Source organism: Colius striatus, chromosome 8 (assembly GCF_028858725.1).
Source record: "Colius striatus isolate bColStr4 chromosome 8, bColStr4.1.hap1, whole genome shotgun sequence".
NCBI classification, from domain to species: domain Eukaryota; kingdom Metazoa; phylum Chordata; class Aves; order Coliiformes; family Coliidae; genus Colius; species Colius striatus.
In genome coordinates this window covers 29,390,810-29,418,241 of record NC_084766.1, presented here as the reverse complement: position 1 = coordinate 29,418,241, position 27,432 = coordinate 29,390,810, and the positions used below count along the sequence as shown (strand labels likewise).

At 41.0% G+C, this 27,432-nt stretch overlaps 2 protein-coding genes across 2 annotated transcripts in view; one reads left to right on the top strand and one right to left on the bottom strand.

Annotated features, from left to right (window-relative positions):
* Positions 1–5,211: 5,211 nt before the first annotated feature.
* TECTB (tectorin beta) lies at positions 5,212–15,109 on the bottom strand. Its single transcript, XM_010200660.2, has 10 exons — positions 15,034–15,109; positions 13,067–13,257; positions 12,525–12,667; positions 12,371–12,443; positions 9,205–9,308; positions 9,046–9,129; positions 8,705–8,867; positions 6,678–6,747; positions 5,736–5,768; positions 5,212–5,264 (listed from the first exon to the last, which is right to left on the bottom strand). Exons 1-10 carry the CDS (start codon positions 15,107–15,109, stop codon positions 5,212–5,214), a joined length of 990 nt encoding a protein of 329 aa, XP_010198962.2.
* Positions 15,110–21,373: 6,264 nt separating this feature from the next.
* GPAM (glycerol-3-phosphate acyltransferase, mitochondrial) overlaps positions 21,374–27,432 on the top strand; it is a 60,975-nt gene continuing 54,916 nt past the window's right edge. Inside the window, exons 1-2 of the mRNA XM_062001582.1 lie at positions 21,374–21,388; positions 24,469–24,606. The gene's annotated coding sequence lies outside the window, so the exon portion shown is untranslated. The remainder of the gene's footprint in view (positions 21,389–24,468; positions 24,607–27,432) is intronic.

Below are 27,432 nucleotides of genomic sequence, written 5' to 3'. Positions count from 1 at the left end.
ATCAGTCTTCAGAGTGACCTGTACAGCCTCTTCTATAACATTCTTAACACACATAGTGTTTGACACTTTCTAGAGTCATGGAATAGCAAAAAAATAGTCATGACTCTTCTGCTGACCTTGGAGAGGGATCTCTGTTAGAATAACTCAGTAGGCAGCAAATGCGTTTCCATAATCTGTTAATGGATGTGAGGAGGAAACCTGTTTCCCCATCTGCCAAAGAAAGTTGTGAAGTGAAAGTCTTTCATAGGAAAAAAAAAATTAATAAAAATTCAACTAGTACAGTGAAGAACCACAGATACAGTAACTTCAAAACATTAGGGATTTCTTTTTCCTCCCAACTTTTCTTTACATTTTGGAAAATAGTCGCTGCAGGATTGGAGGTTCAGTTTAACTTGCACCTTGCACCCCACATCTAGGATATGCAGTAAGAAGAGTTGTGCTCTTTTTGTTGCTAAAGGTAGAAACCACGGGTGATGCTTATACTGTGGATAGCAGCCTACTTGTCCACAGTGGGACCAGTCAGGCTGAAGAAGGAGCTGTGATGTCTCTGAAACTCAAGTGCTGTGATTACTTTTAAGATGGGTCATACACCTAGAGAGAAACTGAAACTGCATTATTTGCCTTCATACAGGTAAACAGCGTGAGTCTGTTTGTGAGCTGGGGGTGGAGGTCTGGATATAGAAGAGAGCAAGGATTGCCACCCACTGAGGGATGGTGGCACACCTATCACAAGTGTGAGGTAAAACCTGTTGGTGTGAACTTCCATCCAGGTTATTAACCTTTGAGTTTTATCTTGGGTTTGCTATGGCTACTTGTGATCTATTACTGTGAGTCATCATGTACATGATAAATTGCGTATCAGAACCCATACATTTGTTGTCTTGATTTTGTGTATATATAGAATTTCTCTTTCCAATACAGATAAAATAAATGCAAATTTTGCAAGATTCCTAAATTCACAATTCATCCTCAGAAGTATCAGATCAGGCCACATATTTTTATTTGATGACTATTTCTACCATTTTGGGAACATTCCCCTGTACTGGAATGAGTAGCAATCTGACATACCCTCCCTGCCATCATTCTTTCCGCCTCAGTTTTTCTCAGTTTTTAATGGGAAGATTAAGTCTTCCAGATTAATGGGTTACTGGTTTTAGAGTACTTTGAGATATTCACTAAAAGGAACTAGCACAAAAGTGTTGGGCATAAAGACAATGAGAAGTGCTGAGAAGTGCTCAGAATGCTCTTATCGGGGCTTATTAATCACCGTTTACATTCATAGTGCTGTGCAAACATTTCACAGTGATAAGACCTCTGCTTTAGCATTAGACCTAAGCTTTAGTGCTTACCAAGGAATACAACCTATATGCCCCGCTTCCCCTCATGCAGTACTACATCATTTGGCCTCTGCTGAATGTGCTTATGGAAAAACAGATTGCAATTTAAACCTGTAAGATCTCAAAACATATTTCAGTGCCACATTACTGACAAGAATTATTATTTATTTCCTGGAAGCCATTGGACTTGACCACAATAATACACTGCATGAAAGGGCTGTGGGGTCCAATCAATCAATAGTTATTTTTACCTCTGTACCTGTGAGTGACAGCTGCCCTTTGGAAGGTGATAACTGGAAAAGATTTAATCTTGAGAATGGAGTGAGGAGGTTCACTCCTAATACAGGCTATGTACTTCTACGATATGTTTTGTATGTATCAAGTCATGGCTCTTTTCAATACTATTCTGAGATAAGGAGGGGTTTTCCTTGTCTCTGACTGGGACATTTAAACAAAATGTCATGGATTTAGGAAATAAATAGAGGTTGGTGTTTAAATTAGGATTAAAATGGGAAGTTTCTGTACATGCTATCTGCATCTGAGATGCTGCCTGTGGTTATATTGTGTAATGTATCACCAGTTCTGGCAGTGTATGCAATGTTTACCTCAATATGCTACTGGGTTGAGATTCCTCTACAGAAAGGTTTGCAATCCTGATGTGGGTTCACTTCTTTCAGGGCTGACCTAGCAGGGGATGCACTAGGTGAGGCATATCAGGTCAGACCTAGTCTAGTATCTCATTTCCTGTGATAACCAGCTCCCAAGAATTCATTCTCAAGTTTGGATTTGAATTTGTGGAATTACAGCACAGAATCACAGAATCTTAAGGGTTGGAAGGGACCTCAAGAGATCAACCAGTCCAACTCCCATGCCAGAGCAGGCCACCTAGAGTAGGTTACACAGGAGCTCGTCCAGGTGGGATATAAGGCATAATCATAGAATGGTAGGGGTTGGAAGGGACCTCTAGAGATCATCTAGTCCAACCCCCCTGCAGAAGCAGGTTCACCTAGATCAGGTCACACAGGAATGTGTCCAGGTGTGTTTTGAAGATCTCGAAGGAGGGAGACTCCACATTCACCCCCGGGCAGCCTGTGCCAGGGCTCCCTCACCTTAACAGTGAAATAGTTTTTCCTTATGTTTAAGTGGAACTTTTTTTGTTCCAGCTTCATCCCATTACCCCTTGTCCTGTTGCTAGCTGGTGGGATGTCCCAACCTCATGACACTCACTCTTTAGATATTTATAAATGTTAATAAGATCTCCCCTCAGTCTCCTCTTCTCCAGACTAAACAGCCCCAGTTCCCACAGCCTTTCCTTGTATGAAAGATGTTCCAGTCCCCAGATCATCTTGGTGGCCCTGTGCTTGCTTGACTGTAATTAATTCTGACTTGACAGTTTCAGAACCTGCTCTTTCTTTTTCACTGTTGGACGTGGACTGTCAGGAGTGGAAGTAATTCCAGTGTCACCGCACTACTTGCTTTGGGACACTGAATATAGAGCATGAAGGATGGAAAGTGCCAGCATACATAGGTGGCATGCTTGCTGGTTTTTACTTGTGAGGATTTTGTGTTAGATCTGACTCAGTCATTCATGGGCAATGTCTACTGGACCTTCTTAATCATTATTTGCATCTGCAGTGACTGTCACACAAAGGCCACCCAAGTTAATGGTGTTTACCATTTGCAAGTGAGACGTGACTTATAAGGAACAAAACATTGTGTAAATGTGTGTCACTGGACTAGTGATATAGTGCTGCAACCTGTGTTATTATCATCTTGACACCTGTGTGTGTTCATTTCTCTCCTGCTTCTTGCCATGACCTCAGCAGCCTTGTGCGTCAACATTGCAGTTGCTAACTGTGAGAAAGAAAGCATGTAAAAATTCGTGTGTTATTAGAGTTCATCCAAATGGGAGGAAGAACTAGGACAAAACAAAACTAATCTTTGGAAAAACAAAAGTTGAGTTCTAAACAGATTATCTGTGTCTCCTGTAACTAACCTTCCTTTCACTCTATCTCCATGACCAACCTTGAGTTGGACTTTCAGATGCAGAGATCGAGGCAAGCATCTTCATGCCTCACCAGCTGAAAAAGGCTCATCATTATAGTGCATCTGAAGTGATGAAGTCTATCAAGCTCCAGCTAGTGCTAAACTCTTTTGCAATGACTGACTACATTTTCTGATAACATAAATAACATAAATAATACTTAGTAGAATAAATAGTGATGAACCATATGCAGGATAGGGAAAAAATGGTGAATTATTTTTTATGCAAGCTATTTAAGATGAACAACTTTTGCTTTCTTAAGGATCAGTACTTCTGGAGTTGAAACAAGTTCATATGTTGCTGTCTTCTCTGGCAGATAGACCTATTCATGATCATCTCTGGTTTTCAGTTGTGATTTATTTGTTTTTAGCAGGAAACTATTTCTGGACTGTAAGGAGATAGTGATCCAGACTTGTATTGCTAATAGGGCTTTGCCCATCCTGCAACCACAGCTTGCTTGGTGCATGAGCCCCTACTAAGTACAGGAGATAGGTATGCCCAGAGGCCTCATCCCACGGTGGGCAGGGAGGCGGCCTGGGAATTCACAGGCACACTTCACAGCTGCTGCAATCTTGCAAGGCTTGTTTCAAAGCAATGTTTATTGCACAATCAAGAAGAAAATGAACCAGCCTACCAAGGAAATTCAGTTCAAGGCTTTCTGCACAACATAGCCATGATAGGAGAGCAGCGACTGCTGCAAAGCTTTTGAGAAGAAGCGGGTGTGTTCATCTCATTTGGCAAGAACAAGATTTTGATGAGGTAAAGCTGCTTGGCCGATGTTGAAACTTGGGATGTTAGTGGAAGGAGAGAGGGGGAAAGGATGGCCATGCAGCAAATGGGGGTAAAAACCTGCAGGATCATTATCTCTGATCAAAACATACTGTGGTGCACAAAAAACCAAATAGGTCTGCTCTGTTCTGGAAACTTGTATCACTAAGAAATGCTTCCAAGTGGCAGATCTTCTAGCTCTGGTCTGTCTGATTCAGACACTTCTGTCAAGAGGGTGCCCTCTGTTGTAAATAGTGGCTAAAGGCAGGCGAGGATGCTGCCTGCTATTCTCTCATCTTCTAAACAGCTTTATGTTTCTGGGTTACTTACAAATTTATGTGTATGGACTGAGACTACACTTACAGGAGCAAATAGAATCCATGGTAAGGGAGATCTGTGTGTGTTTGAAAACTGCAGCTGTAATGTATGCATATCCTAGCAATGTGTTATCTTCATAACAATAACGTTAAAATTCTTAATTTAGTAGCATTATTTAGTACGTTTCCTCTCTGCAAACAATAGCAATAATTCTATAATGTGCTTATGTGGCAGTATGTATAGACACAGGCACACTCGCTCTGTTCATTAATAGCAAGTGCAACAGCTGTAGTAATTCCTTTTTTACTCACATTTAGGATCCTGGAATTTTCATGGAAAAGGCCTAGGAATGTTTCGTACATTTTCAAGAGTTTTGTTCAGTATTGTTTTAGTAAGTATTGGAAATAAGGAACCTGCCATCACTATTACTGGGAAATTGCTTCATGTCCTGATATCTCCTGCTTTTTGGAAATCCTGGTTTCCCATTCTAGTGATTTCTCCTTGCTGTTGTTACTCAGGTACAGAGCTAACACCTGGATCCTGTTGTGGGGAGAGGTAAATCTGCTTTAGGATTCTCCAGTATTCAAGGCACAAAGCTCGTGGAATGTTTTATTTATCTGATAAAAAGGTGCACAAGGATTTTTTGTGATTTTCATCTTTCCTCTGTAAAATAAACATCTTCAGTAAAGAAGTCCAGGTCCAAACAAGATTGGGAAAAGTTAAGAAACATAGCTTGGCTGTGTTTTATAATAAAGCAGCACAAAATCCAATCACAAAAAGGAGGTGAAAGATGATATCTGCAAGAGAAACACAGACTAAATGTCAGTACTTCCCCATCAACTGCCTTTCACTTTCTCTTCCCACCCCCATTGCTGTAACTGTATGCCCCTAATGTGGCTCTGTCACCATATCAAGTTTTAACAAATAGGCCTTTTTCAAACCCTTTCCAAATAGAAATGCTTTCAACCATCTCTGTTAACCTAATGAAATAGGCTTGTTTATTTTTGGAAAGGGGGTGTGAAAATAAGAGAATGTAATGTTCAGTATTGGAAGTTATTTGTATGACATTATCACCCAAAGTGAAGGATGTGCCAAAAGGAGGAAAACAAAGTGTATAACATTGAGATTTTTTTTTCTTTAAAGTATTTACCTTTCTCTCAAAATTACTAGTTTTCAGCTGTTTCTTTGAGCTATGGTTATATGTTGACAGAGTCACCCAAAATCCATATTCAGGATTGATATTTTCATTGTCACACTTTGCTGTTTACCTGAGAGTGTGTAAAATCTGGACAAACCTTTGCCTGTAAAAAATAAGAGAAAAAGATAACATTGGGATGGCATATTTAAAATAGGGCAAAGTGCACTAGCATGCTTTGTAAAAGCAGAACAGACAACATTTTCTATATTTAGAAATGGTAGATATTTCTTCCTCTTGGCTTTAGTGTCTGAAGTTATAAAAGGATCCTCAGTTCTTTTAGCTACTAAAATGGAAGATGTTTTACTGGTTCAATATACAGACTCATAATAATGTTGATCTCTCTGTAATTTTAAATCAGCTTTCAGGTTGGTGTGAATGTAGTTGATAAATTAGTATAAGGGGCTGGAGTGAGAACATGATTTAGGCATACTTTGTACCAAAAACCTGTTTCAAAACACACGTTGGGTCTGCAGAATTAAAGCAGCTCAGAGAGAAATTCCCAGTATCTCCAGAAGGCAGCAAAAAGAGGAAACAGGCATTGTTTTTATGATGAGGAAACCTGGTTGCAGTTCAGTTTGTGCCTCAGGAGGGATAGGCATAAAGGGCTAACCTCCCAGAGTGATGGGTATAGTGAAATTCAAGCCCACTGTGTCAAGAAAAGCTTTCCTGCTGTTCCTAAGGCTGACCTCTCTCTCACGCTTGTGCAATCTATCAGAGCTTGTCTGGGCTGTCGCTGAGGTCAAACACAGGTGAGCAGAGTTTACTTTGCTAACTTTGTGTGTAAGTGGTTTGGCTATTTATCATTAATGCCACATGGGTGTCTTTACTCACTTGCTAAATCAGGAGAGTTTCATAGAGCTCTTCTGCTAGAGCCCTGAGCCTGCTGCCAATGGGGGAAAGGGCTGTGGCAGAGGGCTTTGGCTTCCTTTCCCTGCTCCTGTGCCGCTGGTGGCTTCCAGCTTCATTGCTTCCCAAAGGGGAAAATGCCCCAGAGAGTCCCTCACTCACTTACTGCGTACAGCGATCTCTGCCACCAGAACACCTCCGGTTTGTTCCATGTGCTGCTTTCGTTTGTCACATGTCTGAAGAGATCAGAGAGAGAGCCACATATACCGTAAAAAAAGTAAAATAATTTAAAAATCCAAACCCAGTTGTCACATTTCCAACCAAGGAAATGAAACGTGTCAATACTGCTGCATATTTCCTAGGAATTTTTTATCCTGTAAATATTGGAGGTTTTTTTCAGTGCAGGAGAGATTTAAGCAGAGTCTTCATAATGGCACACCAAAATCCTTAGGAAAATGCACAGCCCTTACAGTGACTGTCAGCATAAGTGCTCTTTTAAGTTGTGAGATGGCAAGAGCCCAGATGGGTGTCTGCTTGCTAATCATAGATCTTCCTGAACTGTCCTTTCCACCCTGCCTTAAACAAAACTCCTGTCAAGAAGAAGAGAGGGAGCTGAGCTCCATCTATTTAACTCATGAACCCTGTGAAGGTTTGTGTTCTTGTTTATTGCTAATTATAATTGTTGGCTATTGGGTAGAAACAGGAAATCCCTTCCATATAGATCATGTCGTGTCCAGGACTAATGATGTGTGTCACAGCTGATGAGGTCTGTTTTGGAAGCAGTGCTCTACAGATTAAAGGTCCTTGTCTGTCCCCTGACCTTTGTAGATCCCCAGCTGTGGGCATTTTCAGGGTTTATTCTACAAGCTCAGCATGTGGTAATTCTGGTTATGAGTTGGTTATAAGCATACTACCTCAGCTTGTTTCAACCTTAGTTGCAGCAGACCATCAGCTGCATTTTTCAGTTGTAAATGGACTCAAGGGATGGTTAGCCTGATTGACCAATTATTCAGTGCTGGAAGGTGAGGAGGGGATTCCACTCTGTGCCTGAAAGGATGATGTAGATGTTTGGCAGTACAGACAGAAAGGCAGATATGGAGTACCAGGTTTTTTTTTCTTTGAACTCTGGTCTGGGGCTGGATAAAAAATTGAAGATATCCTTAAAAGCAAACGACAAAATCTAAGTCCAGATTTTTTTTCTTTGGCCTTTGAAACTTTGAATTTCTAGCAATGCATTTTTGTCAAACCTGCAAGTTTTGCATAAATCAGAGCCCCTTGTTTAGTGCTAAGGCTGGCTGATAAACAACTATCTTAATCTAGCTCCTGGATTCAGTAAGGGTTTAGAAAGAAGTTGGTTTCACCAGGAGTGATGCTTTCTTTTCTCCAGCAAGAAGTATTTCTTGCTGAAATGACAGTTAAGTTATCCTAGGAGTATTATGGGCTTTCATTTCAGATTAAATAAAATTCTACTTCATTTTATAGCAATGAGACATTCATTGTATGAAAGAAAGAAAAACAAAGCTCTGACTTAGAGAGAAAGAGAAGTCTTGAGACACTTTGGTGACTCTCACCCTTGCATCAGTTGGTGCAAGCAGTGTACTCCTCATGCTAAATAACATGCCTATGTAGCACCCTCACCTCAGGAGCAGGAAACCACTATTCAACCTCAGTTCACTCTCCAGTAACAACTTATGTATTTCATGTAGAATAGGACACCTGCAAGAGCAGTAACTCACTGCCAGATGGCAGAAAGGACTTTCCCCAGGAAGGGGAACTGGAAGGTTTTGTTTGACTAGCAGTGAGCTTTAAGTCAGATTCTCTTGTTGCCCTCTGGTTGCTCACAGCACTGAGATATTTAGCGAAGTGGAAGAAACTCTGCTTTCTCACTTATTTCAGGATTGTATTTACCTGTCTCTGTCAGACAGGATTGTAGTCTGGGATATTGACAAGAACTGAGTTTTCAGTGGCTACCTTATTTCTCAATCCATTTAAACAGGTTGCCCAATGCTGTGCACTGCACCCGTGGCATGACCGGGGTTGGGGTGCACGGCTGGCCACTCAGATTCACCCGATGCCATGCCCTGTCTGCCGAAAGCCCTGGCACTGGCTTTGTACCCAGTGCTCCCTCAGGAAGGTCTCCACATCCTCTGTCTAAATTTAGCACTGTATGTTTCTCTAGGAGGGAGGCCTTACCACTGGGCAGGAGAACTTCTCGCTATCACAGACGTGTGTCTCACAGTGCAGCCAGACCTTGGACAGCTTGGGGATGTTACGGAAGCGGAAGGCATTGAACTGGAACGTCGCCCGGCTCGTTTTCCCATTCTCATGCACAAGGATGGAGCTGTCTGTGGAACACCTATGTTGTGGATGGAGATGTCAGAGCCTACATGGATGGCTTCAGTGAAACATCTCTGGAGGTCACAGTCTGAAGGATGCACTTGCCCTGCTGTGAAACAGCTTCTCTTTGGCCCCCTCATCCCACAGCCCTGGCCTTCTGTCATCCTCAGGGCTCCCTGTGTCCTACTTGTACCTACCCCTTGGTGATCAGAGGCCAGTGGATCTGGTAGAAGTACTCTGCGGTGGGAGTTGCCCAGCAGTTGTTGAGAACAACTTTGAACCTGGGGAGACACAAACCCCAGATTAATAAGGAAAGTCCCAACTGACAATTTATTATTACTCCTTCCCTTGCCTACCTGTCACTTAAGCCCTTAGCTTCCACTCCAGCAAATATGTCAGAACCAATTTCTGATGTTTCAACGATGAAAGGGGCTTCTTTTATACTTGAAAACTTGGCATTCTTTGAAAGACAAAGAGAAAGAAATATGTGACTAGTAACATGCAAAGCAAATGCATATGGCAACTTCAGACAGCTCTGGAGAGATGGACTCCAAAAGTCTGGATTCTTATTACCTGCAAGTTCCAAGCTACATGCACCAGTAGGAATACTGCAAGCCCAAGATGGTGTTTCAAATATCTTTTTCAATGTTTGGCTTTTAATTTTTTGTCTTATAATGGTAATAAATATAAAGACATATCATTATTATAATGATAATAAGCAACAGAATCTGATGCTATTTGAGTTGTGGCATGTGTTGTATTATGGTATGGGTGGGAAGCAAGCTTCCCCTGCTTCTGGTACACAAGAGATGGTAAGGGAAGCTGGTGGGAGTGAGAGACTGGAGATGACTGTATAGAACAGGAGTGGAGTTGGGAAATGACCATATGTGAGGGGAAAAGAATGAAGACTAGCAGTAATTGTGTGCCCATACTCAAAGGTTCAGTACTCCCTCTTTTAAACTTGTGGTGGCCAGCATGGTGAGAGCTGAGGCAGCACGAGTGTGCAGAAAGAGCTCTGCCAGCTACACTCATTAATCCAGTAAAAAGTGAGCCTGCTTGAAGTAGTGTGTGTTGCTCAGGTGAAGAATTTTGGTTACAAATGCACTGAAGTACCTACCTTAAATCCTTCTGTTTCTTATTGCATAAGGTCATAAAGAAGCTAGCACCAAAACTAAAGTGTTTAATCATAGCACTGGTTTACTTAGTTAAATCTACTGAGCAGGATTCATTTATATGTAGTTCTGGAGCTGTTGGACTCTTCCCCTGCTGTGCTTGCTCGGTCCCTCGATACTGATTTTCTTATGTATCTCTCCTCACTTACAGTGAGGTGACTGTGAGGTATTCCCCTACAACATCTGATAGATTGGATCCAAAGTTGAGGCTCAAGGCTATGTTTAGATAAGTGATCCACGGCTGTTACGTGCCTGGAGAAATTCTCATTTAACCCAAGCTTCCACCCAAAGGAGAGAGCTTGCAGAAGTACTATTGCAAAAATCTTACTAGTCCTGGTGCTAAAATGAATTGAATCTGCTATACTGCTTCTTTTTGCAAACTATTGCTCTACCCTGCTTTAGGGTATGGTCTTGCATTTCTTTCCAACAGCTTTCAGTGCAGGAAGTCCTATTTCCATTCATGCTCTGGCTCCTCATGCTGCATCGCAGCCCTCTGCTGTTAATGGTGTGTCACAGGCTAAAGGTCAGCTGAGACTGAAGGGTTTCCACTGGGTAACGCTGCAGCTTGGGCACTGCTGCTGGATGGCGAAACAGGCACTTGAAGCACCTGGAAGTGAAGCTCACCTGAGGCAATGTAAATCTTTTATTTCTCCTTTGTTGGAAAAAAACCCACCCCAAACCAAACCAAACAAAACCATTTCATTGAAATGAACTTTTTCTCCCCAATGAAAATGTGACCAAAATAACAAAGGAGTGGTGTAAGCTTTCTGAGCTTATTCTGTACTTGTGCTCAGTGGAAAAATGTATTAATACAGTTCAGACACTTCCTCCTTGACTCCTGGGAGCCTCATGGCCATTGGAACAACAGAGTCATTGGCAAAAAAATAAAGTACCAAAGATCCATTGCTCATTGTTCATCATTTGTTTTTGCAGCCATTCTGTCAGGAGTTGACAGGAGCAGCGTGGTACCTCCTGGGACTGTGCCAGCATATACTACTGTGTGCTATATATCAGTAAAAACGACCACATGGTGCTTTCATGTGGCACCAAAGCCTGACAAAATGTTTAGTTGTGAATTGATGCCCAAAGTTCAGGGCGTGAGGGGAAAAGTTTCCATCAGTTCACCTTGTGATAAGTACTCCCTCTACCTGGCCTATGAATTTAACAGTGTGTTATTTATTGTGCTTTTTCTAGCTGTATTTAAATAGAGAGGTTGTTTGTTGCTTTTGACTGTGCTTTAGTGGAAAAAGACTTTAGGATCAGGAGCTGGCTGAGCTATGGGGAGGAGTGTTTCAAAAGATCACCCTGATATCCAGGGACAATATTTTGTTGGAAATAAAATTTCAGCATGCCCTAAAGATCTCTGGGGAACAGAAAATATCTTTCAGGTGAGAAGATCAAGAAAGGAAACTGCAAGAGAAATGTATGGAGCTTCTAGCTGTGTGATAGCAGTGGTGCCTGAGGCTGCTCTTTGAGAGGGACTAAAACAAGTTTTGCTTTTCCTTGTTGTAGTGGGTCTGGGACGGTAGTGATTTTCCACAGCAGCTCCTGCAGTGCTGTGCTTACTGTTGATATCAATATTATGACTACCGCTTGCACAACATCGGGGCTGTCCCTCCAGCATTCCTTCCCCCACCTTCACCAATAGCTGTGAGTGGGCATGATCTTGGGAGGGACTATGGCCAGGACAGCTGACCCAGGCTGACCAAGGAGATATTCCATACCATATGACGTCAGCTCAGTAATATAAACTGGGGGAAAGGAGCAGGAAGGGGAGGCGAGATTCATTTCTGGCCTTCCCAAAGCAACCGCTACGCGTACTGAAGCCCTGCTTCTCGGGAGGTGGCCGGACATCGCTGCTGATGGGAAGTAGAGAGTAACAGCTTATCTGCTTCTGCTTTGCTTCCCGCGCGCGCGGCTTTGCTATTTATTTATTAAACTGCTTTTATCTCAACCCACGAGATTCCCATCTTATTTTCTCCCCTCCCTGGCTTGCTGAGGAGGTGGGGGGTAAAGCGGTGTGGTGGGCACCTGGCATCCAGCCAGGCTCAAACTACCACACTTGTAAAACTTGTCAGCATGTTGGAAATGTAGCTCTCAGCAGAAAAGTCTGACTGATTTAGATGGATTAAAAGAACAGTTGGCATGTGTCTGCTTTGTTCAGCTCAAATATATCCCTATTAATCAGCAGAAACAAGGACTCCTGCAAACCGCACTATAATTATCTGTTCCAGGATACTAAAGTGCTCCATGACACATGAAAGTCAGGAGCAGCAGACTTTTTTTTCCATGCCCTAGGTGAAACCTGTGGAAAGTGAAAGCAAAAAGCAGGGTGGCAAAGAGCACTTACAGAATAGAAGTTGAGGGACAACTGACTTTCAAATGAGCCGGAGCTTCCATTCTTCACATGGACGGTGGCCACCCTGGGGACATAACAAAGCTTCTGTATGAGTGAGGCATGATGCTGAAGACAGAGTGAGATACAGTTCCAGAAGAAGACATACCTTTGGTCAAAGGCAGCCTGGTTCACCAGGTAGTTGGCATTATATGTGCAGGTGAATGAGTAATTCACAGGCTGGCTCTTCACAATTACTGAGGTGTCATTGGAGACGATGGAGTTGTAGAAGTGATAAACAGGGTTCTTGAACTGTGGATAGCAAGACAGAGAAATGTAGGCAGTACCAAGACTTTGAGGCATTGGGAACAACTTCATACATCAAAACATGAAGACTTTCTGGTGACAAAACACTACCCCCAAGGAAACCTGGTTTTGCAGCTCTTTATATGCTGTGCTGTGTATATATATGCCTTACTCTCTACGTATGTTCTGGGTAATACCAGTGCTAATGGGTGCCTAACACACTAATATCACTAAACCTGTAAATATTTTGCCTGCAGATGCAAAACACAACTATTTGATTCTTCCTTCTCCCTGATACTAGAGTTTGCCTCCTCCTTCTATCAGTACTTACAGCCTACTCCAGCCTGAAGCAAATGGGACTCTCAAGTGAATCCAGCTGAGAAATGTTGACTTTGTTAGTCTTACCTCTGACTGTGTCCCACAGTATGATTTGTTCTTAGGTGACAGGTCTGGGATTGTGAATTGATAGTATCCTGAATCATGGATCCCATTGTAGCAAATGCCTCCAAGTGCCAGCTGATTAACCTCCCATCCATAAGGACACTCCGGAATTTTGGTTATGATGGTTTTAGGATAGCAGTACACCAGAATTACATCTGAAAGGAAAACAACATGCCTAGAGTGATATTCAGTGGTATTTTTCTTTTCAAAAAGGTAGGTCTGCACACTTACTTTCCATTGAGATTACACTTCTGTGAGTAGGAGTGTGTGTGCTGGAATGTTCTCTAACAGAACCTTTTGCTACACAAAACTGGCCTTTGAGCTGTTAAATTCTGTCATTTTTGGAGGAGTTTGGCCTTTGCCTTCTAATCAATGTGGAACTTTCTGCAAATTTTTAATCTTTCTGGAATAGCTAATCGAGGATCAGAGGCACAGCTGAGAAATCTGAAGTGCAAAATGGCTGCACTAAAATCTGCCAGATTAGTTCATGCTGCAGAGCTGGCTTCTGTAATGCCGCCAATTCTGTACAAATAAATATTGGTGTAGTTGTTTGTTAGACTTTGGTAGATATGCAGCTTTTTGTAGTGGTGTTAGATTTAGACCATGATAGATATTCTGCCATTTCTCTGATTTTTTACAATTCTCAAATTAAAAGCTAAGATCTAAAAATGAGCCAAGAAGCCTATCCCTGTTAATACCAATAGTAAATGAACCAAAATCCTAGCCCTGTTCAGGGAAATGGTTAATAGCACTGCAATATGTTTCCAAATATGGTAATTGCTAATACAACCATGAATACTGAACATCATAACTTAGAGACTGATTGCTTCATAATAGCAGAATTGGATATTTTTCAAAGAGAACTAGGCAGTGTGAATTTAAATGTCTCTTGGGAATTTAAAGGGAAAATATTGACTAACCATTGGTGATCTGAAAATTAAGAAAGACTTCCAATTACTACAGTCAGAAAAAGATACCCTGCCTGGAATTACTCAATTATTTCTTTTAAAGCCTTTGGTGCTCTCATTTTTGTGATAAAAGCCTCATTTTGCAGCCTTTCTATGTCTGTTAGGGAATCCTCAGGGAAAGTCAGCTAGGAACATTAACAAGTTGACTCCTTTTTGGTCAACAAACGTTCAGTGCCTGAAGGTTGATTCTGCTTGTGTTGGTGGACAGATTTATGACTGGTGACTTTACAGCTATGAGAATTCCTGCAGTTCAGAGAAACTGCTGTGCAAATGAAGCTACTGAAATAAATGGCTAGAGGGCCAAATACTTAAGATTTACTATGAAATTACTGACAGTAGTCTGACACCATTCACACATATACAAAGCAAACACTATACTGAGGAGTACTCCAATACATTTCTATAGTGCATTTCTTAATCGTAATGAACTGTAATGAACTGTACATTACAGATCTGTCTGGCTGCAGATCATTTGAGTTTCTAGGCAGAAATCAGTGTGCAAGTTAAAGCCTTACCTTCACTGATTTTTTCTTTTTGTTGTTTAGTATAGCAGCATGGTTCAAGAGTTCAGCCCAGCATATTCATTCACCACTGGTCGTCTGAGTACAGTCAATGGGACTGTAGCTCAGCATGGACAGCAAAGATCTGCTGCACCTTGCCTATGCTTTTGCAAAAAAAATTTAATTGTTGGGGTTTTTTTGCCATTTTATGCCTGAATTCTGCTTGGGCTTTACTTTGTTGCACTATGATCACCCCACAGAGTTAAGCATATGCCTAATTCTCTGAGGGGCCAGGACTTTAGCAGTATGTACTAGCTGAAAGCAGATCAATAGAAGAAATGTAAGGATTAGCTCTCCAGTAGCCACATTTTAACTTTCTGAAGAAAAACCTTTCCACGTTTAAGTAGAATTAAACCCTTTGGCAGCTTAATTACAAGAAAAGATCATAGGAGACTTATTTTACCTGCTTTATTTGGACTGCAAGGCCCCGCAAGAGCTCGAGCCAAGATGACCAGCAGATAAATAGTAAGAGTCACCATTTCGTGCAATGATCTGAGGACACAGGGAATAAAAGCTGGAACTGTCTTTAAAATTGGAAATAAAAGCAATGCATTTACTGCAGACACGAAACCATAGCTACTGTTAAACATGTTCTTCTTGCAGAGACAAACAAATAATATTACTGATATTCTGTTGCTCAACTTAGCTGCATCTACAGAACAAATATTTCTAAGACCATGATGATTACTCTTTTGGAACAATTTTACTCTTTCAGTTCAGTGTGGCTTTTAATTATTCTAGTTTCCCTTTGTTCCTGTAAAGAGTTTAAACCTAAAGTGTTAGTATAATCAAATGAGACTGGAGTTCTTATCTTTTCCCCTTGTAGAGTTTACAAGGGGAGAGAGTAAAGAGTTTAAAACTAAAGTGTTAGTATAATCAAATGGGACTGGAGTTGTCATCTTTTCCCCTTGTAGACACTGTTCAGTGTCTGTCTTCATATACACATCACTGAGCAGACTGTCAAAAATAACAAATATCATTTAGGTAAAGAAAATAAATATCTTCCTGATTAAGTATTTCTAACAGAAACAATCAGTTTTTACATTTTCACCCTGCCTCTATTAAAAAATGTATATTTATGAAAGGCTAATACAGTACATTTCGGTGACAATTTCTTCTAATTACAATCATATGTATCCTACAAGAAACTAAGTATTATACCTGTGAGACAGGAAGGGGCTAGGTATTTCAGATTCTCATTCTGATCTTATTCCAATAGCTGCACCGTCGGCTCTTCACAAGATGTCCTCTTTCAAATGAGCCCAGCTGGCGTTGTCTTCGCTTTATATAAGCATCTTGTAAAAGGAGCCCATCTCTGGTTAAATCTCAACCTGCCAGTATTGTCCTGTGTGGGAGGGAAAAAAAGAGTTCTAGAAAAGCAGTTCTCTTCCTCTAGTTGGGACTGTGTTGCTGCTTTTTGATTTTTTAAAAGTCTTTCTGTGGTGGCTTTTTATAAGTCTTTAGAATAATTGAACAGAATCCTGTTGATGATATATAACTGGCACAAAATTTTTTGTTTTAAAAGTTAACTAGGAAAATGTAGATTTTCTGCAGAGCTGAGGCCACAGCTGCCTTCTGGAATTCAGTGAAAATGCATTTATAGGAATTAGATGCCTGTCTTGAATGGCTTCTTGACCATGTGAACCTTTTGTGCCATGCAAGTGGACAAAAGAAATTTCAACAGATCATAAACCACCTTTGGGGTTGGTTTTTTTACTTATTTTTTCTAAAAGTTTGCAGCTTGTAATTTGAGTTTAGGTAGGATATTCCATAAGCCCAAGTATTATACACCATACTTACAATACCTAATACTCTGTGCATATAAGTCTATGTAATATACATTAAATATTGAACTATACAATGTGTAAAATTGACCATTACACAGAGAACTGAAACAAATTTTCCTTTCACATGACCATGAGTCTATGGCTTCCATATGACACTCTTGGTCAGCTGGTAAGATTTTTTTGTGCCCTATGGCATCCTGTTTGTCTTAGCTTTTAGTGATAGGATCAGAAAAAAGGGCTTGGATATGCCATTGCTATTTTACATACCTGCATAAAAAACGTTGTATACAGTCTTGCCACATAAACTGGCACAGCCTTAACTTTAGGCACATATGTGTCCACCCAGATCCAGGTGTTGTTGAGCTAATTGTACTCTGATAGCTATCTTGAATCACAAAACAGAGGATCTCACTGACTGTACCTGTGGGACCCAGTACTATGAGGCTCCTCAGAGATTATTTTGGTGTCTCCTTCTGTAGAGTCTCATTCTATCACATTCCTGGCAGGAGTTTGGTGTGGATCTGCCTTCTCTAAAGCAAATTTTGGTATATAGATGTTGTGCAGTAGAACTGCTGTATCAGTTGTCATTAGTCTAGAGGTTTTGAGGGAGGAGGGAGTGGGATGGAAGAGCACAGTGGCCCTGGTCTTAACCTGAAATGACTTTTCAGCTAGACAATGTGTTTTCAGCTCCTCTGTGGCTGAGATTTATGGGCACACCCTCAGGAGAGCATTCACTACAAGGAGTGAATAGCATTAGATGACATTAGCTAAGCGTGGCTGTGACTACACTGTGCATTGTGAGGGGTGCCAGCTCTCTCTCAGCAATGATGGTGTGCAGGTGAATCTACAATGAGATGAAAATGTTTGTAAGTCATTAGGGTGACCTGCTTCTTGCCAACTGATCCAAAGCCCTAAAGAAAGATTGAAAAGCTTATAAAATCTGGTGTTCAGTTTCAAATAATAAGCCTAAACCTAGACCTGAAGCTTCATAAAGATGGTAAAACAGAGCACATTAATAGGCTGTACTCTCTGTTCTTGTGAGCCAAGTTCTGCAAGCCATCACATTCACATTTAAATGAGATTACTTAAAGGTGTATCCATAGATAAAATCCTTCCACTGCGGTTTGTTGTTATTTTAATTGAATTAAAGAATTATCCACTGAACAAGAGCCAAAGCACATAGATGATTTCCTGTGACTTAAATAAGGGTTATCTTCATGAGAAATCTTAAAATAAGGAAAATTTAACTCCAAGTGTCTCATTTATGGCCTCATCCCAAATTCTGCGGGCACTGAAACACAAATTTTATGTCCTAAGCACAACTCTGAATATACACTGTGTAAACACTCACTACTGTGGTCTTTCTGTGTGTATGAGTCTGTATTTGATCTGGAACCAAAAACAAGGTTTCTGGTGTGGTATTTTGACCCATCCTGATATCTCCCCAGAAACAAGGGAAGACTTGCGGGAGAAAGCTTGTGACTTTGGGCGTGAGAAAGGTGTCATGACCTCACACAAATTACTTTATCAAGCTCAAGGAATCAGATTTAGCTTTGGGATTGAACACGGTCACTCATGTCTGGCTACACAGGGCTGATTTGGAGCATAAAATATTTGACTAACCTCGATCAGACATAGTGTAAATGCCTTCCTAAAAATGCTGTTAAATGGTCAGCTATGCTGTAAGATTAACAAAATGTTTGAAACACTGATTACCTTTGTTCTGGTGATTTTTAGCAAATATTGAAATGAAATTATCATCAGTGTAGTGCTACAGGTTTCAGTGGAATAACTCCAAGATGGATTTAGTCCCATAATTGTTGAAAGAAAATAAATCCCCTACTATCTTTTCACAGAAAAGTAATCTCCATGTACATAATACCCCTTTTAAGTGAAAGGTAGAAAACAGAATTAAATCCATGAAACAAATTTGGCAAAGTGCCAGCTGGTGTATAGTAGTTTGCATTTGCATAAGAAACAAGTACAAAATGTACCTAAACCAACCAGCATTCAATACCTGCTCTGATCAAAGGTCAGAGGAAAGCTCAGGGAAGGCTTAGGTTTCTCTCAGTAATTGCACACACAGAAAAAGATGAGCCATTAAATTGCAAAGCAGACCATTGAGGATTGTTGTATTTCCCTGACTGTTTCAATCTCATTGAATAATCTCGGCAATCTAAGTATCTGTAAAGATTTAGACAAAGAGCAAATGAAGGCTTTATTGTGACTATCACCCACAAGGGCAGCTTGTCTCTCCAGCTTTGTTCCTTGAATTGTGATGGAAAGCTGTGAGAATATCTACTGTCTGGTTCTTACATGAAGAAAAGGAGGTTCTGCCGTGTGAATCTGCAAAGGATATTGTGACATCCAGTTTTCATTGTTTTCGATAAAACAATCTGAAGAACTCCTTAGCTATTTGGAAGGACTTTATGGATTAATGAGAATCACTAGAGACAGCTAGGAGTGGTATCTGGTGACACTTACCTAAAGGCTGCACTATATTGATGATCATACACCAAAACTGGGCATACTCAATTTTGTCTGAGGTAAGGAGTGTATCCCACGAACATAGAGACATACGTGCTGGGTCTGGAAGCGTGGTAACTCTATTGATATTGGGCCTGATCTGAGTTAATGGATCCTGTTGGAAATGCAACACTGTGTAAGTACAGTAAAACTTGGCCTGAATCCTAAGTCTACAGTGAGTTATGCTATGTAGACTCATTGCCTCGAATTGTAAATACTTTATAGATTTCAGCATTGTTCTGCCTTCATAGAATAAGTAAGTTTCCAATAGTTACTCACAGCACGTGTCTGGTCACTCATTTCAGCACATGATTGAGTCACCAGCCCTGGAAGTATTTAGTTGATTTGTAGATATGACGCTTAAAGACATGGTTTAGTGGTGGAGTTGGCAGCATTAGGTTTACAGTTGGACTTGATCTTAAAGGTATTTCCAACCTAAATGATTCTATTATTCTATTCTATGATGTTTCAACCTTGTGAGCAGATGACTGAACTATGCAGGTATGTGACAGAGCACCTGGACTCAGAGATACTCTGCACCCTAAGTTCTCAGGTGGCTGTCATCCTTCAATAACCGCACAAAACTGCAGGAGGAATTAAAGGAAATAGTGTTTGTGAAAGAGTGAGCTGTGTAAAAATTAGAGATGGAGGTTCAGGCCACCGGAAGGGACAGTCTTGTGCTCTAAACTTCCTCATGAATCACTTGTCTGTCTAACTATGCAATGCTGAATCATCATTTGTCAGCAATCACCTGGCGAGACTATGATGCTGTTGGTACATGCACTCCCTGGGGTGTGGGTGAGCACAGACTTTCAGCTGAAGAAGCATTCCCTTGACATTTCTGCAGTCATAGAATCATAAAATCATAGAATGGTAGGGGTTGGATGGGACCTTTAGAGATCATCTAGTCCAACCTCCCTGCAGAAGCAGGGTCACCTAGATCAGGTCGCATAGGAACATGTCCGAGCAGGTCTTGAAGACCTCCAAGGAAGGAGCCTCCACAACCCCTCTGGGCAGCCTGTGCCAGGGCTCCCTCACCCTCACAGGGTCCAAGGCATTCACACAGACACTTGCAACAGCAAATCTTTCCGAGCACAGAATTGTGGCTGAAGTAAATAATCATATTTCATGTTCATCATTTGAATGCCTGGTGCTGGTGCTGGTTAGCTTTGCTGACATATTCAGAATAATATTATTTGGAAGCTGCTCCAGCAATGTTCTGCTTGGTGTTCTGTTGGAACAAAACATTGTTTTCCAGTTGACTTTCCTTTAAGCCTTTGTGTGGGTATTTTATTTGGCATATTTCTTCATGGGTTGTCTAGTTATGCTGGATAAAGACTTGAGATTTGATTTAATAAAGGCATGAGACAGGTAAAACAGGTCATGCGAGACTGGAACGGATGACTTACACTGGTCATGTGAGACCACAGCTATCCTTGGGCTGCCACCATCTGGAGATGCCTAAACTTGCCAGGCATTTGATTCATTTGCCTAAGGGAGAAGTGTATTGCATCATCAGTTGGTGTAAGGTGGCCAAGGTATCTGCCACTGTGACACAGGACCTCGAGGAGACTCATGTGCTTCTGGAATGGGATCTGGAAGCCAGGCAGGATGCATTTTAAATGGCACCGGATGTCTGTATGTGGGCGTCTGAATTGAGACCAACCAGATTCACCATTCTGGTTGGTTTGACATCCACATTTTCTATGCCTTGGAAGCCTGAGCACACATGCACACATGCACACGTGCACACATGCTACAGCTCTGCGGCACACATGTCTGAGCCTGCTCCAGTCAGCACAGTGCCCTCAAATTACTCATTATGTGCCCAAGGCTCACTTTTAGGCAGAAGTAAAGAGCACTTCTGGGGAAGAGGAGAATTGCATTTGGGTATCCCACAGTCCTGGGCAAGGGCTGTAACCACCAGACCTGTGGCTGTGGCTGCTGGGCTCAGCTGTAATTTGTGCTGCTGTCCTACTTGTCCCTCTTGGTGTGTGCCATAGCAGAACTGCAAGTATTTTCTGTCAAGAATGTATGGATTAGGTGTCTTGTAGTGGAATAATGTTGCTGGGGAATAGCATTCAGAAGCCACCTGAATGTGGCCTAAATGGCTTCTGAGGCTCTTAAGTGCTGTTTTGGATCTCAACCATTTTGTCCTGTATAACACCTTGTAAGCCTTTTAGTTCTTGTTATCTCAACAACAGGTCTTGATCCCTTGGCAGTGTGGAGTGGGGGGTGGTGGTGGTGAGGATTTTAAGAGCAAGGTGAGAAGAAGGTAGAATGGACTCTTTGTGTCATTTGTTAGTTTAATCTTCTCAGTTTGGCAGCCAGCTCTGACACAGTAACCGCTGCTCTTCTTGCTTCAATAGTTCTCTCTTTTCTGGACATTATCCCACTAGTGCAGGGAAGGTTACAGCAATATGATGTCTCTCAGCTTGGATCCGGGTAAGTTACTACAACTTTGGAAGAGTCTGTAGCAACTGTCTGTTCTTTTGCCTGATTCCTGACCATGATGCATTTTCCATAAGTAATGCTTCTCTCCCAGCCTACATGCTTTGCTACAGGAAAGCTGACAAAAAAGGACTGCATTGCAGTGAGGCATTAAAGACATATAAAAGACAAATTTCTCTGGCATCCCTTAGTGTCAGTTCTATTGACTGCTGAAGAACTGACTCTAAATGTATGCTGCTTATTTTAAAAATATGGTTAAGTAAGAAAAAAACAAAGAAAAATGCAAAGGCCAACTGATAAGGCATTTCAGAAAGAGGAGAAATGCAGAATTACAATAAAGGGCTTGATTGCCACCTATATTGGAAGTGCCTCCCTATGTTCACATTACCAAGCCTAGAAACCTTTCCTCAGATTTGCAGTCTATGTTGCTGTAGGAGCCTGGAGTGTTCCTGCTCTCTTTATAACACCTCTACCCTTAACTGAGCTACAGAGCCTATCTCCAGCTACCTGATTACGCAGTAGTCTGAGGCAGCTAAATTCTAAACCTGCTTTGTGGGATCCAGGCAGGCTTGCATACATGAAGGACTGGTAAAAAATAGGTTCTGGAAATGCTCACCATAGTTCCAATCCTTTGAAGACTTAGGATCCATTTGTTTCAGTATCTATAGTGCTGCCTTCTCGAATCAAACACAAACTTTTTTCTATCAGTAGCAGGTGCTGATTAAAATCACACTTCTGGTTTCCCAAGCTACGTAATCCTACTAGTTCATTCTTAGACCTACTTTTCTTAGCACACTGTATCCATTATACTACTGTTGTCTCCATTTTTAAAAGTTTGTGATTTTTCAGCAGTCTGATAGCTTGGAGACAGTCTCTCTTGCTGTGAAAGGGATCTGTTTGTTATCAAGAATTCCATGGCTTTGAGAGCTACGTGTATCAAACTTAGCTGTATTAGTTAGTTTGTGCTGTGCTTGTGAAGTGATCATAATAATGCTTATCATGGTCTTAGTACCACTATCTCTGTTTTGCAGATGGTGGAACAGAGCCACAGAAAAGCAATGCCTGATGTAGGACTCTTGAGCTAGCCATACTGCTCTTATTTCCTCTGTCATTGAAACAGTAAGCAACTTGGAGAAGAAGTTATCCAAGCAAACTTTGGGTGGGTCTATCCTGTGAATAAGGAAAACTTTCTGGGAAGCTGCAGGGTGATCGCCTGGACTATCAGGACGTGTCTCTGGAACACAGAACTCCCATTTATCTCAAAGGTTATTTTACCACCTAAACTGCCCATCTTCTCCACTCACATTGGGTCTTATGGCTTATTAACAATGATTGATGACTCATAATCCATCACTGGTTGAGTGCCTCAGTGGAATTTCCTTTTCTGATGCCATAAACAAAGTTTTTCATCCCACTTTGTCAAGGCATGGCCTTTAGTGCATTCAGCTTCCAAAAAGGTCTCTTCTGAGACTTCCCATGATGATATATGTTGAGATGGTTCTTTCTGTGCACCATGTTGTGTAGCAGTAGAGAGAGGTTACATGCCTCATGTTGAGATGAAGCAGAGCAATCCAGTCTATAGGCTTCAGGCACTCAGTTAGGTATTCAGATACTTGTTGCTTTATGATTCAACCAATTGTAAATAAAAAACAGATCTTCCTTTTTTAATTGGATGTTTGAAGGTAGGATTTCTTGGAGAATCACTGAAACACAAATTGCAAGGGATGGCAGGATGCAAGGGATACTCATGCACAGCTCTTCAGACATTTTCACGTGCTTCCTCTGGTAGGTAAATTTGAGAAAGTTGGCACTTTGGCATTTTCTTCTCCTGATCTGTTGCCTGGTTCTCAAGTAGTGTTTGCTAGCTTTTAAAATGATAGTTTCTGTCTTCTAGTGTGGCTCACAGTAATGTAATTGGATGAAATATGCACTCTTCAGAAAGCAATCATTTGAACCAAAGCTGGCTGAACAGAGCATTGTGGTCATCTGCAAAATGTTTGCAATTATAATATACCAATGGCATTAAAATAATATTTCCTAACAGCTATTCCAGAAAGCATGACAGTGCAGTTCTCTTCAATGAAGATCCATCAGGAGTACAATAATTTGATTACCTTTCAAGGGATTGATAGTTGCCCTCCTCAGAAATGCTCTATAGGTCCAAGTACTCAATATGGTAGAGCAGACTGTGCTTAAGACTTTAGATTGATTATGCTGTTCATGATGCAGGAGGCTCTGCTGCTGTTTCTTTAGCTAAAATTAGAAGCTGACACTATGTTCCTGAATTAAAGGTGAAAATACAAGTTACTGGTTCAGATGATTTTTCGGGAATTACAGTCTCTAAATCCAAAGCTCAGAGGTTGCCTTCTTTGAGCTCTGAATCAGTTCTGAAATGACAGGTGTTTGGGTCAATTGATGTATACGAGCAATAACCCCTGAGCAATTTCCAAGGTAATTCCTTAACATGCTATGTTGGACATCTACAGATATTTAAGATTTTGACAGATCAAGATGATGTCAAAGCCTTCTTTTAAATGCTTGAAAACGGATGGATACATTCAGTAGATATTAACTGGATAGACCTTGGTCTATTGACTGCTTGACTGTAGCAGAATCACATAAAGTTGTAGAATTCTTCTTTGTGTTTCTGGTCTTGATATCTAAAAAGATGGTAAAAAAGAACAGGGAATATAGTATCTTTGACAGCAATAGATGGTGAGGATACATTAGTGATTTTTCAGAAAGCATGTAAGGCTTAAAGTGCTGAACTTGAAACACTGGGAAAGACTCTGCTTTCACAGGCTTTTCCTTAATATCAGTTTTGGGTGGGGTTTTTTTTCAGTGGGCTCCAAAACAAACTATACCCAAATCAATAGTCAGTTCTGAAAATGTAGGCTGATTTTAGAGTATTCTGATACACTTTTCTGGAAACTCTTTAGGAACAATAACATAGTTGAAATGCCCACACCCTACATTTAATTCTGAGGGGGTGGGGATGGTATTATTTTCACATAGGTAAAGTCGATGAATGTAAGAGATGATCTTTTCTATGTTTGCTGTACCTTTCATTCCAGGCTGTCAGAGACCTTTATAAAGATTTTCCTCCAGACACCAAGTGGCCAGGAGATGGTGTTAGTGGTGTACTAAAAGCAGACAACACGTGATACAGAAAAGCAAAGTGACCCACTCATGCAAAGACAGCTCACCCTCCTGTGAGTGCTGCCCTATCTCTTGGATATTTCGTTGGCCTGTTCTGTTTATTCGCATTATCCATAATAATTACTATTTAGTGTTGTTGTTTCAATATGGCAAGAAGCAATGATATGAAGACAAACATTATATACTTGAATCTTTGGGGATACATTCATTAACTAATAATGTAGCTAATTTATTATCAGGTAATTTAAAATAGAATAGAGCCTATATCACTCAGGAAGAGCAGACATGAGTGAAATAACTTCAGTCATACAGATATTTTTTACTTCTTTTCCAAGCATTAACGAGTAACAAGTAATTTGGAAAGATGTTCCTGCTAAGGCCAACAAATGCCACATGTTTCCTTCCTCCTTCAGCTCCTGTCAGGAGCCAACTCGGATGAGATCCCCAGCTGCACAGTGACCTCAAACCGTACAGTCTCCTTTTCTATCAGCATTATTAATCCCTATGCCGGCTCATTTCTCCTCTTCCTAGTCTCTATTCTCCTGCTGTAGTTGCAACCCTTTCAGTCTCTCCAGTATACCACTAAACTCACATTGTCTGCAGTTGTTACTATGTAATGTCACCTTCTGGTTTTGTGGGATTGCTTCTCATCTTCACACCCACTCTCCCATCACCCTTCTGTTCAGTTACCACTTTCATTGAGCTCAGCAAGCACCGATGGTCGTGCAGTCTCCTTCATGACTTTGCCTGTGCTACTGAAATATGCTTGCATGTAAGATTTTGTTTGGAAATCTTTCCTTAACGCTGTTCCCCGCTTTCTGCTGGGTTTCAGTGGGATTTTCCTGCTTGCTCTTCTGCTGCTGCTACTTCTCTCACCCAGAATATGCCAACAGCCAGGAAAGGCTCTGTGGCCAGGAAGACTGGAGTTGGTCTTGGGCAGGCAATGGTGGTCAGCTAGCACAGTTCCTTGGCACCAGGCTGTTGCTGTGATCCCAGGTTATTTGTGCTCTTCATTGGCTATTTTAGCCATTACTATGCAAAGTGCTTCCTTTTTTACTGAGCAGTCTTTCCCAGCCCAGATGCTTTAGTCCCAGACTGACTATGCTCTCTTGAGGTGAGGAAGTCAGGTATATCCTGACCTTTGCTGCTCAGGGGCCCCAGAAGCTCAAAGGAGGAAGAGGGAAACTGTACCTTGATATTTGATTGCTCTGCCTTCTTCAAGAAGGTTTCCATAGGTCAGTGTGCAAGGGGACCGGCTCCAGCCTTCCTTGATGCATGGACTATCCTTGTCTCTCATCTTGCACAGATCACACAAGAAGGGGCAGCTCTTCTTGTCCTCTTATTTTCTGCCCATGCCAAAGTTGAAGGCATCCTGACTAGTGGACAATATAGTCCTTGTGCAGGGACATGGCCTGGTATTTGTATCTAAATGCTGTATATAACTGTGTTGTCTACGATAGTTATTATCTTTTAGATATAACATACTGGACAAAGTGTCCTGGATGACCTGGGAAAAGAGCCATCAGGATAAAGGCCACTGAGATCAATCATGCAGATGATTTATTTATGTGTGTTGACTATTGTGACGGTAATAGCTTTTTCTGCTTGGCCAGTATGCTTCAATTTTGAAACATTTGGTTTTTGAAATTACACAGCTAGTCTATAAACTTCCTGGAATATGCTTTAACTGTAGGGGTACTTGGCACATAAACACCGTTTTATAAAATGATCTAAGTGGCTTAGCTGATCCGTTTATTTAGGAGTCTAAATCTAATGATTATCAGGATTGCAAAACTGATGGTCCCCTTTCCACTATTATTCAGCACTGGAAGCTTCTCCACCTGTATTTATTTGCCAAATAAATCTATTGCACTTTGAGTTTCATGCAGAACAGCTTTTTTAAAAACAGCTCCTATCTTTAACAAAGTACCTTTTCCAATGGAGCCACTCTGCCTGCAGTGAGACTGCTTTGCAACAAGGCTGTTGAGTCTACCACATATTCTTCAGATTGGTCTTCATCCTGCAGGTACAGTGAGCCTTCATCATTTCTGAAAGTATTTTATGTTCATTGCCCAAAGAATACTGGCAGAGAAGGTCATTCAGGAAAGCAGTGCTCATTCAGAAGATGATCTATTACCCTTAAGTTATTTAAAAATGAGAATTGGTAAGGAGATAATGCTCCCCTCCATCAGGAGAGTGTATCTAGTGTATATATCTCTACATATCTATATATCTATCTATATATATATCTATAGCATGCCAATATTTATGTAGAGTTCATTATTTCAACTTTTCATCCAAATTCTGGAGAGAACGAATGTGAAAATATTACAATGTGCTTCAGGGTGGAACTCCCGAAATGTCACTTGTGCTTACAACACTGGAAGCACTTCTTGTTTGGAAAAGTTTTCCATCCCTCAGAATTCTCTGAAGCAGAAGCATTTTTCTCCCAGGAGTTATATAGACTGAGTTTTTTACTTAGTAAAGGTGGAGGGAAATGTCTACTTATTTGGTATGTTACTTTTGAAAGACTAGTCTTTAAGAAATTGAAAATTGAGTGCGTGAGTGACATTATGTCTGAATACAAAGGACAGTTAATACAGAACTGGAAATCTATGTGTGAGAATGAGGAAGCAGAAAATAGGCAAAGGTACACACATATATGGAATCCTAAGGAAAACAGCAATAGAGTTCAGGAAACATTTAATCAGTAGTTTGACCATACCTGCAACTCAAGCTTGGTAAATAAGTGACTACTCAAGGTAAGGATGCCAAAACAGGAACATTTTTGAACAGGCTACTGACTTATTTTAAGTGGGCCTTGTAGCCTCATTCCTTGTCTTTCATGGCATCAGGTTTTCTTAAAATACATTATGATT